General features: G+C 52.6%; 1 protein-coding gene across 2 annotated transcripts in view; it reads left to right on the top strand.

Annotated features, from left to right (window-relative positions):
* Positions 1–6,703, top strand: part of CACNA1A (calcium voltage-gated channel subunit alpha1 A) — a 208,120-nt gene extending 201,417 nt beyond the window's left edge. For both annotated transcript variants that reach the window (XM_081075591.1, XM_081075590.1), the window contains 7 exons: positions 705–814; positions 926–1,064; positions 1,221–1,334; positions 2,618–2,653; positions 3,701–3,887; positions 4,200–4,447; positions 5,178–6,703. In XM_081075591.1, coding sequence (XP_080931717.1) covers positions 705–814; positions 926–1,064; positions 1,221–1,334; positions 2,618–2,653; positions 3,701–3,887; positions 4,200–4,447; positions 5,178–5,864 — 1,521 coding nt within the window. In that variant the 3' untranslated portion in view covers positions 5,865–6,703. The remainder of the gene's footprint in view (positions 1–704; positions 815–925; positions 1,065–1,220; positions 1,335–2,617; positions 2,654–3,700; positions 3,888–4,199; positions 4,448–5,177) is intronic.
* Positions 6,704–17,801: the final 11,098 nt, after the last annotated feature.

Below are 17,801 nucleotides of genomic sequence, written 5' to 3' on the forward strand. Positions count from 1 at the left end.
TGGGTAGTCAGGGGAGGCCTCCCTGAGGAGGTGGTGTCTGAGCAAAAACTTGAAGGGAGAAGAAAGACCGACACAATCAGATACCTGGGGGAAGAGCCTTCTGGGCAGAAGGAACAGCCAGTGCAAAGGCCCTGAAACAGGACCATGAGTTTGAGTTTGGGGAGCAGTGAGGTCATATGGCAGAACACAGCACGAAAGTGGAGCAGAGGGAGAAAACAAGGGTGCAGAGGTGACAATTATGCAGTGCCTTAGGAGCCACGAGGAGAACTTTGACTTTTGTTCAGAATGAGGCAGCTCCTCAGTAGAGAAGGGTAGTGGCCTCACGCAGGTGGTCGCGCGCACGCCCTCTGGTGGCTATGAGGGGTAATGGCTGGAGCTAGGAGACCTAACTAAGAGGAGATAGGCGACTGCACTGGTCCAGGTGGGAAATGATGAGATGAGACCTGGATCGGGCCATGGAGGAGTGAGAAGTAATCCAGTTCTGGATGGATTTGGAAGGAAGAGGCTAGTTACTGGCTCATGGATCCGACCTGAGTGTGTGTGTGTGTGTGTGTGTGTGTGTGTGTGTGTGTGTTGGGGGTTTCTCATGAATGATTTCTGGGATTGCAAGACATGGGTGGGCTTAGCGTCCCTTCCGCAGCCTCCCTCACCTGTCCCCAGCTCCCCTCCACCCAGTGCGCAAACGCTGCTCTCTGCCTCCCCAGAACCGGACACCTCTCATGTTCCAGCGTATGGAGCCCCCATCACCAACGCAAGAGGGGGGGCCCGGCCAGAATGCCCTCCCCTCTACCCAGCTAGACCCAGGAGGAGGCCTGTGAGTGCCACTTGGGCCAGGAGGTGGGGATAGAGGGGCAGGGGTCGCCGGTCCCAAATGCAGAAGCCCCCGGAGTGCCCACTGCCATACTGGCCTGTGTCCCACATACAGGATGGCTCACGAAAGTGGCATCAAGGAGAGCCCTTCCTGGGTGACCCAGCGAGCCCAGGAGATGTTTCAGAAGACGGGCACATGGAGCCCAGAGCGAGGGCCCCCTAACGACATGACCAACAGCCAGCCCAACTCTCAGGTGCCTCTGTCTCCCCACTGCCCCAAAGGCTCAGGGGCCTGAGCAGCACGAGGGTGGGGACTGGGCCCCCTGCCTGCAGCTCCACACATACCAGGCTGCCCCTGGGGTCTGAGTGGCCAGCCCTGGGGCTCACCCAGCCTCGCCATCTGTCTGCAGTCTGTGGAGATGCGAGAGATGGGCCGAGATGGCTACTCGGACAGCGAGCGCTACCTCCCCATGGAAGGCCAGGCCCGGGCCACCTCCATGCCCCGCCTCCCTGCGGAGAACCAGGTGAGCGCTTTCACCCACCCCCCCTGCAGGTGGACTTGGGCCCCAGAGGCCCTGCCTCCTGAAGCCCAAGGCATCACCTTCCTCCAGGGCCCAGGCCTGGGTGGGGTCTCCTCCACCCTCAGCCCCAGTACACAGGCCCCGTCTGGCCATACCTGGGGTACCTGGAGGCCCTGGTCCTCTTAGCTCCCTCCAATGGAGGGCAGAGAGACAGGGACACCCTGGGGCAGGATGCAATAGCCACTGCCAAGTGGTTTGTCTCTGCCCTGTTTCAGGGTGCTGAGGCGGGAGGATGTGGAGGACACGTGTGGGGGTGTGAGAGGTGATTTGTGAGGCTGCAATGAAGAATACAAGCATGCACACAGACATGCGCACACATGCGCACATACACATTGTGTTTCCATACACATGCACACACGTGCACGTGTGGGTCTGCGCCCAGGTGGCAGAGTCTGGGAAGGATCGAAGACAGCTGGCGTTCGTCCTGTCTGGTCTCTGTGGGGGCTGCTGGGGAGGGCCAGGGTCGTGTGCCTGATGTGTGTCTGTGTGTGGCTGCTCTCCCCAGCTGCAGGACCCTGTGGGGGTGGTAGGATGTGAAGATCCCAATGCTTCAGGCCCACGGGTCAGAAGCCAGAAGCATGGCTGGCTGCCTATCCAGCCCAAGAGGCGGGGCAGCATGTCTGACTGCCGGCTGTCTGTATGCTGTGCCAGGGCATCTGCACGGGGTGGAAGGCTGTGCTGTGCCTGGCTGGGCCAGGGTCGCCCAGGGGCCTGGCCTGTGGCTGCTGGCAACCTGGGTGGGGGGCACCCAGCCTGCATGCAGCTGCCCAACCCCGTCCTGCCGATCTCCCTCCCTGCCCCAGGATTTAGCTGCGGAGCCCCAGGAGAGGGTTGGGACAAACTCAGCTGATGACCACCGTTCCTACCCCCAAGCTTTGAGTGTCATCCTCCAAGCTTTGAGTGTCAGCCGGATCCAGGGTTGGGGCATTGCATGAGGCAGAGCCCGGGGCCAGGGGCCTGTGGCCATGCCGTCCATCTGTCTGTCTCGTGCCTCTGCCATCTGTCTGTCTGTGTTGTCTCCTGTCTTGTCTCTGTGCCTGTGGGAAGACCACCGACCAGGCCAGGGGTCACCCACTCACCAGAGACTTTAACCTTTTTTTCTCTGCCTCCATTTTCCCCTTCACTCTTCAGGTCCATGTACCACCTCTCACTCCCTTTCTCGGCTTTTATATTTATTTTCTTCTTTCTGTTTTTTCTGTGTGCACCATCCCGTGGGGCTGTGACAGAGGAGAAGGGGCCGGCCACGTGGGAATAACCTCAGTGTATGTACCACCAGCCAGTCCGCTGCCCAGCTGGGCTCCGGCCCCCTCTTCCTGCCCACCCCCCCTCAGGGCAGTCCTGTCATCTCTGCGGTCCCCAGACCCCACCTTTCTTTGTAGACCACACCTGCTCCCCCATGGAGCCCCATCCTTATGTGTTGTGTTCTCTTTGTGCCTCACGTGTGCCCTGGGGAGTGGTCCTGGCCACCCCCCTCTTCTCCCTCTCCCTCCTGTACCCTCTTCTCTTCAGAGACCCCAAGCCAGGGGGTCCATCCTTCCAAAATTCCAACCTAATCCCCCATACATGGCCTACTCTTTCTCATTCCCCTGACCACCCCTGACCCTCTGGTCCTACAGCCCTGTGTCCCGTAAAACTCCTGCCTCGGGCAGTGCCAGCAGCCACTCAGCTGGGCCAGGTCCTCCCTGTTCTCCTCATCCCCTCTCGCAGCTGCAGAGAACCACAGGACCCTCCCTCCAGGGCATGACCCAGGGGGTGCAGCGTGCACAGGCTCCCCGGGTGCAGGCTGATGATGAGAAGGCAGGTGCCCCAGGGCTTCGAGGGCCGGGGTGGCCTGTTGGGTAGGCAGGAAAGCCTGGGCCCCACTGGCCAAGGAGGACAGTGAGCTGATGTGCTGGGCTGTCGGGCCTCAGCCTGTAGGCCTGACAGCCACGGGAGTCAGGCTTCTCACCCTCTGGGAGAGCACGCAGGGGTGAGGGCAGGGCGTGCTGCCTAATTCCCCGGGTTCCCAGGTTTGCACTGGATGGGGAAAGCTCATCTCTTCAGCCAGCCTGTGTGTCCCTGGCTGGACCCTCAAGGCCAGGAGGTACCCCCAGGGGTGGTCCTGAGAAGCAGCAAGGGTAGATCAGATGGAACCCCCTGGCCAGAACCCAGGATGGGCCTGGGAGGGGACAGAATGTCACAGCCCCTGGTTGATCAGGAGCCAAGATCCCCCCCGACACACCATCACTGATGGCCAGCCAATGGGCCAGGACAGACCGGACCACTTGGTACCAGCCACTGACCCCAGCCTGCCCGCCTATCCCCCCCAGACCATCTCAGACACCAGCCCCATGAAGCGCTCCGCCTCCGTGCTGGGCCCCAAGGCCCGGCGCCTGGACGACTACTCCCTGGAGAGGGTGCCACCTGAGGAGAACCAGCGGCACCACCAGCGGCGCCGTGACCGCAGCCACCGCGCCTCTGAGCGCTCCCTGGGCCGATACACAGACGTGGACACAGGTGGGCAGCCCCTCAGGGCCCAGGGATCAGAGGGAGGCTCTGTCAGGGGGCAAGGGAAGAGAGAGGGGAAGAGAAGGCATGGGGTTGGGGGTAGACAGAGAAGAAGGGGAGGCCTAGATGGGACCTAGGGTACCAAGCGAGGCCATCAAAGCCTGGGGACCGAACCCCCAGCACCCACCACAGGCCATCCTTGGTCCAGGGGAAGGTGCCCCTCTCTAGGGCCCACAGACCCCCTCGGTGGCCTTCTATGTGCATGTCCTGCCCCACCCCTCCCTCACAGCTATCTGTCTGTCTGACCCCCGCCCGGCCCAGGCTTGGGGACAGACCTAAGCATGACCACCCAGTCCGGGGACCTGCCATCGAAGGAGCGGGACCAGGAGCGGGGCCGGCCCAAGGACCGGAAGCACCGGCCGCACCATCACCACCACCACCACCACCACCCTCCGCCCCCTGACCGGGAGCGCTATGCCCAGGAGCGGCCTGAGCACCGGTCCCGGGCCCGCGACCAGCGCTGGTCCCGCTCTCCTAGCGAGGGCCGAGAGCACATGGCACATCGGCAGGTGCGTGTAGCAGGAGTTGCCACCCTACCGAGCCATGGGGGACCAGCGGGTGGGGGAGGCCCATACCCCACAGCCACTCTGGGCAGTGTCCTCACTCCCACTGTGACCTGTGACCCTGCCCACCGTGGGGCTCCTTCCGAAGCCAAGGGGAGCCTGCAGGGGTGGGTGGACCCTGCCCCCTGCCACTCTGGCCCCCTCACTCTGCCCTCCAGCCCCCTCCCTGCCTGCACCTGCTTCCTCTTTGGTTATGATCACGTTTGAGTTCAGGCCAGCCTGGTCCTCATGGCTCATGCCGTGCTGGCGGCCGCTGCCTTTTGCTTTCCTTTAACCCGGCTTCTGTTTTTGTTTCAATTATGATTTCTGTCCTCTGGACGCCTGTGAGTAATTTTTGAAACTTCTGCTATTTTAACCCTGAAACTTACAAAACTCCATTTCTCATTTCTCTTTTCACTTTGTTGTGTTGGTTTTCGACTTCCCCTGCCCTCCTCGTCTCTCTCCCTCCTCCACCATCCTCCCCCTCCTGACCCCTGTGGCTGTGGCTTTTTTTCCTTTGATTCCATTCAAATGTCCTGTGTCCTCCTCCCCCTCCTCCCCCCTCCCCACACGCCTCCGGCCCCTCTCCTGTCCTTTGGTTTTTCCCTTGCCCCGCCCTTCTGTCTCCTCCTGTCTCCTTCTGGTTGATTTTGTTGTATCTTTTTTTTTGATTTCCTTTGTTTCAATTTTCGTGTAGGGCAGTAGTTCCGTAAGTGGAAGCCCAGCCCCCTCAACATCTGGTACCAGCACTCCGCGGCGGGGCCGCCGCCAGCTCCCCCAGACCCCCTCCACCCCCCGGCCACACGTGTCCTATTCCCCCGTGATCCGCAAGGCCGGCGGCTCGGGGCCCCCACAGCAGCAGCAGCAGCAGCAGGCGGTGGCGCGACCTGGCCGGGCGGCCCCCAGCGGCCCTCGGAGGTACCCAGGCCCCGCGGTTGAGCCTCTGGCCGGGGAGCGGCCGCCAGGGGGACACGGCAGCAGCCGCTCGCCAGCAATGGAGCGGCGGGGCCCAGCCCGGAGTGAGTCCCCCAGGGCGTGTCGCCACGGCGGGGCGCGATGGCCAGCGTCCGTTGCGCACGCATCCGAGGGCCCCCCGGGCCCCCGGCACCACGGCTACTACCGGGGCTCCGACTACGACGAGGCTGACGGCCCGGGCGGCGGTGCAGACGACGGGCCCTACGACGCGCCGCCCCCCGTGAGACACGCGTGCTCGCCCAGGACTCCCCGGGCCGCGGGCCCGGCCTGTGCGTCGCCTTCCAGGCACGGCCGGCGACTCCCCAACGGCTACTACCCGGCCCACGGACTGGCCAGGCCCCGCGGGCCGGGCTCCCGGAAAGGCCTCCATGAAGCCTACAGCGAGACGGACGACGACGACTGGTGCTAAGCCAGGGCGAGGTGGCACCCGCGCCCGCCCGGCCCCCCCACGCACCCCACGCACACGCCCCACGGGGAGGAGCCGCGCTCGGCCGCGGGGCCACCTCGCTGCCACCTGCCCAGCACACGGGGGAGGCCCGGGAGAGGACCTACCGGACACCCCCGGACTCTGGAGGGAGTCCCCAGGGCCAGGACACGCCAAGGTGTCCCACAAAGACCCTCGGGGCCCCCTCTCCAGCCCCGGCCCCCCACGATGGGGGCCCTCGGGGACAGACAAACCACACAGCCAAGGGATTCGAATTAACTCAGCCATTTTTGGAGAACCTTGGGGAAAATGGAAAATTTAAAAAAAAAAAAAAAAAACATTTTTAAAAGAAAAACCGGGAGAAAAAAAATCGCTTCTATTGATGAGTTTTATCATCTCAATTGAATCTTTCCTTCCCCTGGTAAACGCGAGCTGGTGGCCCGTGTGTGGCGGAGAAGCGGAAACCCAGCGTCCCACACAGACCTCCACCAGATACGTTCATACCCCACCACACGTTCTCAGACACACACAGGAGTGCTTGCTGGTTATACCAAACCCTACTATTACTGCCTGCAGAAAATCGATTTAAAAAAAAAATAAACAATTTTAAAAAAGGACAAAAAAATTAATGATTGAGAAAAGAAGCATTTTTTTCTGACATTTGGTCCTGCTTGAAATAACAAAAGAAAAAAAAAAAAGAACAACACCACCGATTTCCTTTGCTTCTTTTTGCCTTTTTTCCTACCTTGTTTGAAAACTGTGGGCTTGGGACTGTGAATTATTGCATGACATTCAAAAAGAAAAAAAAATAAAAAGTTGAATCAAAGGGCTTATGGACTGGAGTGGTGTTTATCCCTCTCTGCAAAGTGTTCCCTGGGTTTTTTTGGGGGGGGACCGTGGAGGGAGGCATTTTGAAAGTGGCTAAGAATGAGAAAGCTGGCGCTTGCCAGTCATATACTCTTTGCAATGCCTGGGTGTTCATATCCAGCAGAGAACAAAGCAGACAAGTTCCACCCCTCACAGAGCTCGGTGGCCAAAGCTCCAGGGATTCTGGCTGCCATAGCAGGCCCAAGAAAGCCAAGGCCCAAGATGCTAACCAGGTCATTGCCAACCGTCCTGGCTGGGGTGGGGGGGCTAAGGCAGTGCACCCCACTTCCATTCTATGCCTCTATCCTTGGCCTCCATGTCTCCCACAGTCTACGGCTGCTGCCTTTGCAAGCCAGGTTGTACCTAAAAGCGAACATCCTGGATTTTAAAGCATCCTGGACAAAAACCATCGTGGATGGTCAGGCCAGTGAGACCCCAGGGAGCATCTGTGAGGCCCCATACATTTGCAAAATTATCACAAACACCCTGCAGAAGGCACCTGGGAAACCCAGCTCAGGGACCCTGTGCCCAGAGAATTTCCACTCAATGGGAGGTGAGCCCTACCTAAGTCCCAGGCCTCTAGCACCCGTACCCCAACCCACCTGTCCCCCAAGAAGCTGCTTCAGAGGGGCTCCATCTCAAACTATAACCCATTGCACAGACTTTCCTGTGATGCCACTAAGTTATCCACAGCCCGTGGCAGTTCCTAGAGGTTAAAGATCAGAGCAGCCCAAGGGTGGAAGGGGTCAGTCAAGGTGACGGCAGCCTATCAGAGGCAGAAAAGGGGCGAGGACCTTATGAGGGGACTGACAGCCTGTCCTCCCTTCACCTTCCACCCTACACAGTACATCTGTCCACCTGCCCACAAAGCACCAGCCACACACCCCCACTCCAGCCTTCCTGAAGCTAATCCTGAAAATGAAAGTGATAGAGGACCAACCTCACCGCCCTCATCTGCGGGGCCTCATCTCCCTACCTATTATGTGAATGTTTCTGTGAATATGGTTGATAGCTGACAAAACTGTAATCAGCAAGGTTCAGAGGTGAGGGGGCTGAGTTGATTCAGGTGAGCATAAGGCCAGTTAAACTCTGTTCCAGGTGGGGTGAAAAGCCTTGGCCTGAAAGAGCAGCATCTGATCCTCCCTAGAAAGACCTTCAGAGAATCCCACATAATCTTCTGATAAGGAGAGGGGAAATGGTCCTCGGGGAATATCCAGGTGCTATTACCAGAAGAAGAGGGATCAGAGACCAGGCAGGGGAAGGTTAACCACAGACACCTACCACACTCCACCTTTTGGGTCAGTCATCGGGCCCTGAGGGGTGTGACACCACCACCTCTCTTGGAGCTCCTCCTAATTCAGCTCCAGCCTCACTGTCTGTGTAACCTTAAGAAAATAACTTTATCTATGCCTAGGTTTTCCCATCTGTAAAACAGAAACAATAATAAGACTGTTTAAGAAGATTAAGTGCATTATTCTCCATCAGGTGTTGGCAAACTTTTTCTTAAAGGATCAGAAAGTAAGTATTTTCAGCTTTGGGACCCAGATGGTCTCGGTCAAACTCTTCAACTCTGCCCTTTTACCAGGAAAGCAGCCACAGGTTATATGTGTTCCAGTAAAACTTTGTTTATAAACGCAGGCAATGGGCCAGATTGGGCCCTTGTCCTGCACCAGTTCCCAAACTTTCTGTTCTCAACACCCCTTCACATTCTTAAAGTTATTGAGAACTCCAAAGCATGTCTATTTATATGGGGTATATCTACTAATATTTATCATTTAGAAATTAAAACAGAATTTTTTTAACTATGTATTAGTTTTTATTTTTTTCTTATTTATTTTTTGTATTAATTTTTGAATTATAATCAACAATAACCCTACTAATTATAACATTTTGATGAAAAATAGCCATATTTTCCAAAACAATTCCATGAAAACAGAGGCTGTGTTTTACATTTTTTGCCTCTCATTAATGTCTGTTTTGCAGAAGATGGGTTCTCACATCCGCTTCTGCATTCGACTTGTTTCAATATCCAATATTCCCTGGAAACTCCACTGTCCATATGTGAGAGAACAAAAGTGATAAAGGCAAGGACATCTTAATATTATTGTAAAAATAGTTTGGCTTTATGGACTCCCAGGAAGGAACTCAGCAGCCCCGAGGGTTCTGGACCCCTTTGAAAACCCCTGTTCTCAGAAGAGAACTTGGCCCATAGTAACCTGTATTTACTATCGCCATTATTATGATAGCATCGAAGCAGAATGTTTGAGGGGTCTTGCTCCAGACCCCAGGACTTTAGTTTAAGAGAAAGCTGAGAGACTTGGAATGGCAGGTCAGGCAGAGCCCTACTCATAATAATAACATGTAGGAAGCAACTAGTCCAATAAGAAATTAGAGAAGGTTTTAACTTCCTAACCAGGCAGCTTGACTAATCACAACCCCCCCCAGACTTCCAGACTAGCTGCCTGATGGAGGCAAGGCTGACCTCTGGCAAAGTTATCCCTGCCTCTGTGCTGGGGCTGTTCAGGAGAGGGTGGGTCCATGCAATTTTCTCCAGAGCCAGGGAAACTGTAGCCATCTGCTTGCCAAAGAATGAGGCCACTGCCAGAGTCCCCCACACCCCTGGAACCAGAGGCCAAGTCTGTGGCTGAGTGCCAGGTGGCTGGTTCCCAGGCCTCCACAGCCCACACCTTTATGTGGGAGTGAGTGTAAGTTGCCCAGGAGACATAGGGTGGGGGCATCAGGGAAGGAAGAGGCAGAGGGGGCTTGGCTTAGGCCCTGGTCTCGTGTCTCCTCAGTCCCTGGCTTGAATCACTTCACCTGGAAGCCTGTAAAAAGGGCAAGGGAACAGGATCTGAGGGCCAGCAATACTGTGCAAATGCCCCGGGCAGCTCCCTTCCTGGGCACAAAAGTCCTAGAGACTCAGGCTTCATTTCAGACATATCCTCAGGGCTTCAAGGGATCGCTATGCCTTCCCTGCAGTCCATAGCCTCCAATTGCTACTTCTCTGAATCTCAATGTCCTATCTGTGACATGGGACCCATTGCTGTATTGGGGGAACAACAAAATTTTTCCTGTACCCTCTTAGGTTCAGTGACTGGGTCCCGGGACTTTAACAAATGACAGATTAAGAGGAAAAAAGGCACTCCACTTTTATCAATATTTACAGAAAAGAAGTGAAATTCTAAGAAGCAATTCAACTCAGGAGCTTATATACTGTTTTAACAAAGGAAAGGGGGTAGGGGCTTCAAGGGACTATACATTGTGGGGAAATGACTAGGAAATCTGTAGGGAAAACTGAAGGACTATAAGGAGGATTTCAGCAAGGTTTGTTGATGGCAGACCGGTCTCAATGCTGACTCTCCATCTCCGGTGATAAGAGTCACCCTCCTCGTCCTTGTACAGAAGGTAGGGCCACCTTCACAAAGGGAAATTTATTCCCTGCTTTTAGGGAGAAAATGAAAGGGCAGAGAACTCTCCGTGTGTCTGTTGATTCTCAATCGCCTTCAGCTCAAAATAATCTTGATGCCAGAGTGACATATTGGGGGGAGGTGGGGTATATCCTGATCCCTGTCAGCTGCCATCAAATAATTCGGGGGTCATGGATGGCTGACAGAGCTCAGCTTGAGGGAGAGACAGGTTGGTGCGGGCACCAACCAAAGCCCCCCAACTATGTTGTCTGCTGGCCTCTCAGGAACTCAGGGCAGCCCTGGGGTGAAGACCTGATTTTAGAGAAACAACCAGAAGGGGGCATACGGGGACAGCGCCCTCAGCCAGGAGACTGTCACCTTTTATTTGAAAAAGCCTCTCCAGCACTGCAAAGCCAGTATCTACCTTATCGTGACGAGTGTTTGGTATGATAAAACATTTAAGTCAAAAAAGAAAAACAGATGGCTTTTACAAAATTAATGATATACTACTAATATTAGTCTCCTAGGGCGCTGTGGGGGCAGAGCCAGGAGTGCGGTTTCCAGGCCCTCGGCCTCACATGGAAAGGTGCTGGCTCAGGTAGTAAAAGGCCAGCAGCTGTGGCTAGTTGGCCGTCCGCTGTAACCAATGAGCCATTGGCCACTAATATAACTGCCGTGGCTACGCTAGCAGCGAATGGGGGCTGAGCTGGCAAGTGCGAATTGCAGTTAGCACGGCGGATTGCAGCCAGCAAGTGAGGTTGGTTGTCAGAGAAGTGGACGACAGGTTGCGGAACGTGTGGCTCCCGCTTCCTGTGTCTCCAGCCCAGCCGCCAGCGAGAATATAGTGGTATGACTCCCCTACCTATGGCTCCGTGGGTGTTCCTGTTTGGCCTCACCATATCCTGCGTTCTTATGTGGGGAGCGGAAGCTGAGACCCCGCATGACGCCCTGCATGACAGGCTCCCATAACAAATGACCACAGGCCGTGTGGCTTAAAACAACATAAATTTATGCTGTCACAATTCAGGAGGCAAGAAGTCTGAAATCAAGGTGTCAGTAAGGTTTCAGGACCACTGAAGGTTCTGAAAGAGAATATGCCCCCCCCCTTTCTTCCAGCTTCTGGTGGCAGCTGGCAATCCTTGGGGTTCCTGGGCTTGTGGCTGCCTCACTCCAGTTTCCGCCTTGGTCTTCTTCACATAGCCTTGTTCCCTGTCTCTATGTGTCCTTTTCCGTCTCTTATGAGGAAGCTCTCACTGGATTTAGGGCCCTCTCAATTCAGTATGATATCATTTCTATCCTTACATTAATTATAATCTGCAAAGACCCTATTTCCAAATAAGGTCCTTGTGGTTTAATGAGAAATATATTTGTTCTTTGTCCCAAGATCCTGGACTAGAGCTCCTAAAACGCTTGGAATTTCTTGAGTCAAAAGAGTATCCTTTGTTATTCGTAAGAAGCCCCTTTAGAACCCCGGAGTTAATGCTAATGAGGTGACATAGGGTGGAGGCCCCTAGGTAGCTTTAGGATCTGGTCTGAAAGATCCTAAAGAAAGATCACGTGATTAGGGCGTGGGAACATCCATGCCACCTCCAACCTCTGGAGAGAAAAAGGGGGCTAGAAATTGGTACATTAACAAAGCTGTAAGGAGAGAGTTGGCAAACACATCCAGGTACCAGACTGGAGGGTGGCACATCCCAACTTCATGGGCACAGAAGCTCCGGCTTTCAGGACACTGCCAGATCTCCCTTCATGTACCTCTTTCTCTGGCAGTTCATTTGTATCCTTTGTGATAATCCAGTAACATCAAAAGTGCCTCTCTGAGGTCTGTGAGCCATTTCAGCAAATTATTAAACTGGGGGTGGGAGGGGCCTGGAAACCGGGGGTCCAGAATGCGTCACCCCAAGGTGTGCCTTTATGGTATGCAGATTGTTTTGAGCTAAAGGCAACTTGAGCCACAGGCTCAAAAGAATCTTCTGCCCCCTCCCCTTAACTACCTAGAAGAATTTAAGAATTTGAATTAGAGGTCTTGACCATAAGAGGTTATTATCAGAGACAACTTCTTTTTTTTGTTGTTCCCACCCCGCCCCTTCGCTCCAGAGATAACTTCTTTTGACCCATCTACAGGGCAGGGCAAACTTCTATTTGCTAAAAGATTGCTCTTCTTATCATCCTTCAATGACCCTTTGCACCTTACCCCCAAGGCACCTTACCTCATCCCTAGTGCAGGATGTCTTACATACCCTTGTTCCCTTTCTAGCTCTGAACCTTTCATGCATGTGGGGTCTCTGACTGTCTGTCATGTATGTGGGGTTCCCATATGTATGTATGTATTCAATTTGGTTATTTTCTCTTGCTAATCTGTCTCATGTCTGTTTGATTATTAGACCAGCCAGAATAACCTTGAGGGTAGAGGAAAGTTTGTTCCTCTGCTACAGAACACTCGATTTATAGCCTGTGGGTCAGAACTATGGGTGGCCCAGGACTTGGAACTGGTATTTGAAGTGGGGGGTGTAACTGAGACTCTTCACTTGTGGCACTAACCCCAGGTAGATAGTGTCAGAACTAATTAAATTGTTGGACATCCAGTTGGTGTCAGAGAATTGGTTGTCATGGGAAACACACACACACACATTTGGTGTCAGAAAACATCCCAGCCCCATTCTGAGGTTCCAGGTGGACATGAATATGGGGGGAAGGGACACTATTCAACCCACAACAGGAATACAAGCAATAAAGTAGAAATAGAAAAACAGATGATGATGGTGCTATGAATGACCAAAATGTGGGACACAGCCAGGAAAGGAGGCCCTTGATCCTGGCTCTGTCCACCATTCTGTGTCCTACAGGAGCTGACTTCACCCTGGGCCTGTGTCTTGGGGACACAATTACCGTGACCAAGAGTCACCCGTTCACTTGTCAATGCTGCCCAGTGCTATAGACTACAAGCATATGTAGTCTATAACTCCTGCGTTGAAAACCTACCCCCCAACGTGGTGGTATTAGGAGGGGGAGCCTTTGGGAGGTGATTTAGGTCATGAGAGTGAAGACCCCATGAATGGGATTAGTGCTATGAAACAAAAAAAATGTTAACTTCTACTGCTGAAAGTCTTATTAAAAGAAAGGATTTGTCTTCAAATATATGGTAATGGAAGGAGAACTGACTCTGGATGGTGAACACACAGTGTGATATATAGATGAGGTGATACAGAATTGTACACTTGAAACCTATGTAACTTTATTAACCATTGTCACCCCAATAAACTTTAATTTAAAAAAAAAAGGATTTATCAAGTCATTGCTAGAAAATGGAAAAAAGAAGAAGACTGATCTTGGGGCATGGAGTGTAAACCACCAGCAGCATGGCTAGGTGAGAAAGACAACATGGCCGTCATCACGGAGTTTTGCAAGCGTTTTTTATACATCGCATTGAGGGAATGAAAGATGTAAGCCATTCTGAAGAGATTTACATTAGCGAGAGACACAGGGAGTGGGAGGAGCTGAAGCAGGGCCAGCTCTGGGATGGGCACAGCAGAGTCCTCAGCAGAAAAGCTCATGTGTAAACAAGAAGCAAAGGCTCCTGGGATTCAAGGGTGCCTGGCTATTCTCTCTTTTTAGATAATCTCAGAAATAGCCACTTGGAAGTTAATTTAATAATTCTAACACTAAGGAGTGTGAGCAGTCTTTTGTTGGTTTTGCGCTGCAGTTGTGAAATGATGAACCCCTTTCTGTCTTTTCCTTCCACCTGTAATTTAATTTAGGACATCTCAGAATTTTCTCCTTGTCAGTGCCCTTTCTGAAGGGGATCCTGGAGAGCTCGCTTGTCCCTTAGGCCATGTGAGGACACAAGAAAAGGATGCCATCTATGAACCAGAAGGAGAACCCTCACCAGACAACAAATCTGCTGGCAGGCACCTTGATCTTGGACTTCCATCCTCCAAAACAGCAACAAATAAATGTCTGGGGGCGGCAGGATGGCTCAGTCGGTTAGAGCGTCAGCTCTCAACAACAGGGTTGCCGGTTCGATTCCCACATGGGCCAGTGAGCTACGCCCTCCACAAGTAGAACGAAGGACAATGACTTGGAGCTGATGGGCCCTGGAGAAACACACTGTTCCCCAATATTCCCCAATTTAAAAAAAACGCAGTTTGATAATGAATGCACATCAAAAAATAAAAATAAAAACAAATGTCGGGCCGGCCCTGTGGCTCAGGCGGTTAGAGCTCCATGCCCCTACTCCAAAGGCTGCTGGTTCGATTCCCACATGGACCAGTGGGCTCTCAACCACAAGGTTGCCGGTTCAACTCCTCGAGTCCCGCAAGGGATGGTGGGCTCTGCCCCCTGCAACTAAGATTGAACATGGCACCTTGAGCTGAGCTGCTTCCCCAATGGCTCAGTTGGTTGGAGCGCAGGCTCTCAACCACAAAGTTGTTGGTTCAATTCCTCAACTCCCACAAGGGACGGTGGGCTGCGCCCCCTGCAACTAGTAACAGGCAACTGGACCTGGAGCTGAGCTGCACCCTCCACAACTAAGACTGAAAGGACAACAACTTGACTTGGAAAAAAGTCCTGGAAGTACACACTGTTCCCCAATAAAGTCCTGTTCCCCTTCCCCAATAAAATCTTTAAAAAAAACAAATTTAAAAAAGAACAAAACAAATGTCTGTTGTGTATAAGCCATACGCAAAGGTATTCTGTTATAGCATCCTGGACTGACTAAGACAGCTGAACAGCTGCTGAAGACCAGGTGGGGACACTGCAGAGGATGAGCAGACAAGTGCTGCTGGCCAAGTAGTCTGCAGAGGGGATGGACATGGAACCACTGTCATTCTACATCTGCCCTGGATCTGCCATGACAGCCCCATCTGCTAAACGTGACACCATGCTCCGTCTGGCTTCCTGTGCCTGCCCAGAATGTGGCCCGTGCCCCTCTGCAGTCCCGTCCCCCACTACCTTGGGGCCCTGCAAGCTACCGAGCTCCAGGTGAACTAAGCAGGTAGCGCCACCTAGAGGCCAAATGGCGAATGGCCAAGGCGGTGGTCGCTGTAACTAACTGGTCAGGGAACTCCAGGGGTGGAGCCAGGAGAAGAGGCAGTGTGGAGCCTGAGAGCACCCCTATTCTCTTCTCCAGGGACAGAAGCAGGTTCAGATGGGACATCACGGATGTAAATTCCCTTCCGCTATTGAAAGAACTCTCTGACGACTACTCAGAACTGAGCCCATGGCTCAGGAGGACCAAGCATCCTGCTGGAGGCCCTGTAAGCCTCTAATTTTTGCCGCCACCTTTTCTCAGGAATTCCCAGTGGAGAGAGCAGGCTTGCAGAGGAACTCCCAGGAGCACTGTGAGAGAAGATGCTGCTAGGAGAAACAGAAGATGAGGGAGACACTTTCAGATTGGAAAACTAAGGGGTCAGAAAGTTTCAATCCTTTGCCCAAGGTCGTGTCCCAGGTCACAGAGAGGTAAAGTGTAGACCTTGAATCCACAACCCCTTGATTTACCTCTAGTCAGCCCTGTTGCCTCCAGCAGGATGACAGTGCCCCTCTTGGGTGGTACTTAGTTCCCTCCTGCCACTCCCACCCCCATGCTGTGTCCCCTTTTCTGGTACTATGGTCATCTCATCCTAAACCCACTACCAGGCTCCACCTCCCTGCCCGCCAGGACTGCGGGGAATGCAAACCATTAAACCACCAAGCAGGAACAACAGTCTCCAGGTCTTTGAACTTACGGTGTCAAAAGTTAAAGGTGGTTCACGGTATTGCAACAATCTCCAACGTCCAGCCCTCTCTCTGCCAGGGAGAGCGAGGTCATGATACCTCATGATTGAAAGAATTAATCAAAAGTCCCCTGCTGGACAGGGGTGGACCGTTGAAATCATTATATTTCAACTTCCCCCAACATCCGCCCCCAGGACAATTTGTCTTTGCCTTGCTTTGGGTCAACAGTGGTCCTGAGGGTTTTCACCCGCTGGGCAGAGGATGCCAGTGGGATCTGATTCCCCTGGAGGCACAGTGGTCTAGACAAGCCACGTCCAGCAGCAATTTAAAGTGAGTCGTGTTTAAATATTCTAGTTACCACAACAAAGAAAGTAAAAAGGAACAGGTAAAACTTTTTTAAAGTTTTTTTTTTTAATAGAGATGAGATTCACATAAAACTAACTGCTTAAGATGTATAATTCTGTGGCATTGAATATATTCACAGTGCTGTGCAACCACTGCCACTATCTAGTTTCAAAACACTTTCATCACTCCAAGAGAAATCCCACTTCCATTGACAATCACTCCCCAGCCTCCAACCCCCCAGCCCCCAGCCCCTGGCAACCACCAACCTACTTCTGGTCTCTATAGATTTGCTTGTTCGGGGCATTTCATATAAGTGGGACCATACAATATGTGACCTTTCAGTCCGGCTTCTCTCACTCAGCATAATGTTTTCAAGGTTCATTCACGTTGTAGCATGTATCAGGACTCCATTCCTTTTTATGGCTGAATAATAATATTCCATTGTGTGGATGGGACACATTTTGTTCACTCATCTATTGATGGACATTTGAGTTGTTTCTACCTTTTGGCAATTGTGAATAGTGCTGCTATGTGTATGTGAACACATTTTTGTTTGAACACCTGTTTTCAATTCTTTTGGGGTCTAGGCCTTTTGGGGTCTAGTGGAATTGCTGAGTTCTATGATAACTCTGTTTAGTTTTTTGAGCAAGATAAAATTATTTTGAATAATACATGTATTGAATGCAACATAGCCAAAATATAATTATTTCAATATGTAACCAATAGGAATATGATCACGATCCTTTACATTATTTTTTTCTTACTGAAGTTTTTGAAACCCAGTGTGTATTTTTCTCTCAGAGCACATCTCAATTTGGACCAGCCATCTTTCAAGCACTTGATGGCTTGTGGTGACCATTCTGGACCGCTCAGCTTTCGCCTCATACCTCTCACTCTGGGATCATCCTCGAGCTCTGTGGTACCTGGGCATCACCCCACCACCGCCCACTGGTGTCCAAGAGCAGGATCCCACTCATTTGTGGGCCTCCGTGCTGGGTAAGTGACACCTGCAGAGTAGGGTCCTCCAATCCCTGCTCTGCCATCTACAGACACATGCATCTGCTATAGACTGAATGTATGTGTGTCCCCAAAGTCTATGCTGAAATCCAACCCCCAGTGTGATGATATTTGGAGGTGGGGCCTTTGGGAGGTGAATAGGTCATGATGGTGGAGCCCTCGTGAATGGGATTAGTGCCCTTATAAAAGGGACCCCAGAGAGCTTCCTTGTCCCTTCTACTATGTGAGGACACAAAAAGAGTGTCCTCACGAGACACCAAACCTGCTGAAGCCTTGATCTTGGACTTCCAGCCTCCAGAACTGTGAGAAACAAATATCTGTTGTTTATAAGCTACCCAGTCTGTGATACTCTGTTATAGCAGCCCAAATGCACTAAGACTTATCCTAACCAGGGACCCCAGGCTTCTAAGTAATAAACTAGAAGTAAGGTAGGGAGAACAGGTGTATGCAGGCCCCTGGGGGCTACCTGGCACTGTGTGTGTGCACAGTGCCAACCACAGCAGCTCATGACGATGCTATAAAAGTAAGAGACCATGACCATGTGCCTCCAGGAGGAGGTGAGTGCCTCAGGAGT

Source organism: Rhinolophus hipposideros (assembly GCF_964194185.1).
Source record: "Rhinolophus hipposideros genome assembly, chromosome: 16".
Lineage (NCBI taxonomy): Eukaryota > Metazoa > Chordata > Mammalia > Chiroptera > Rhinolophidae > Rhinolophus > Rhinolophus hipposideros.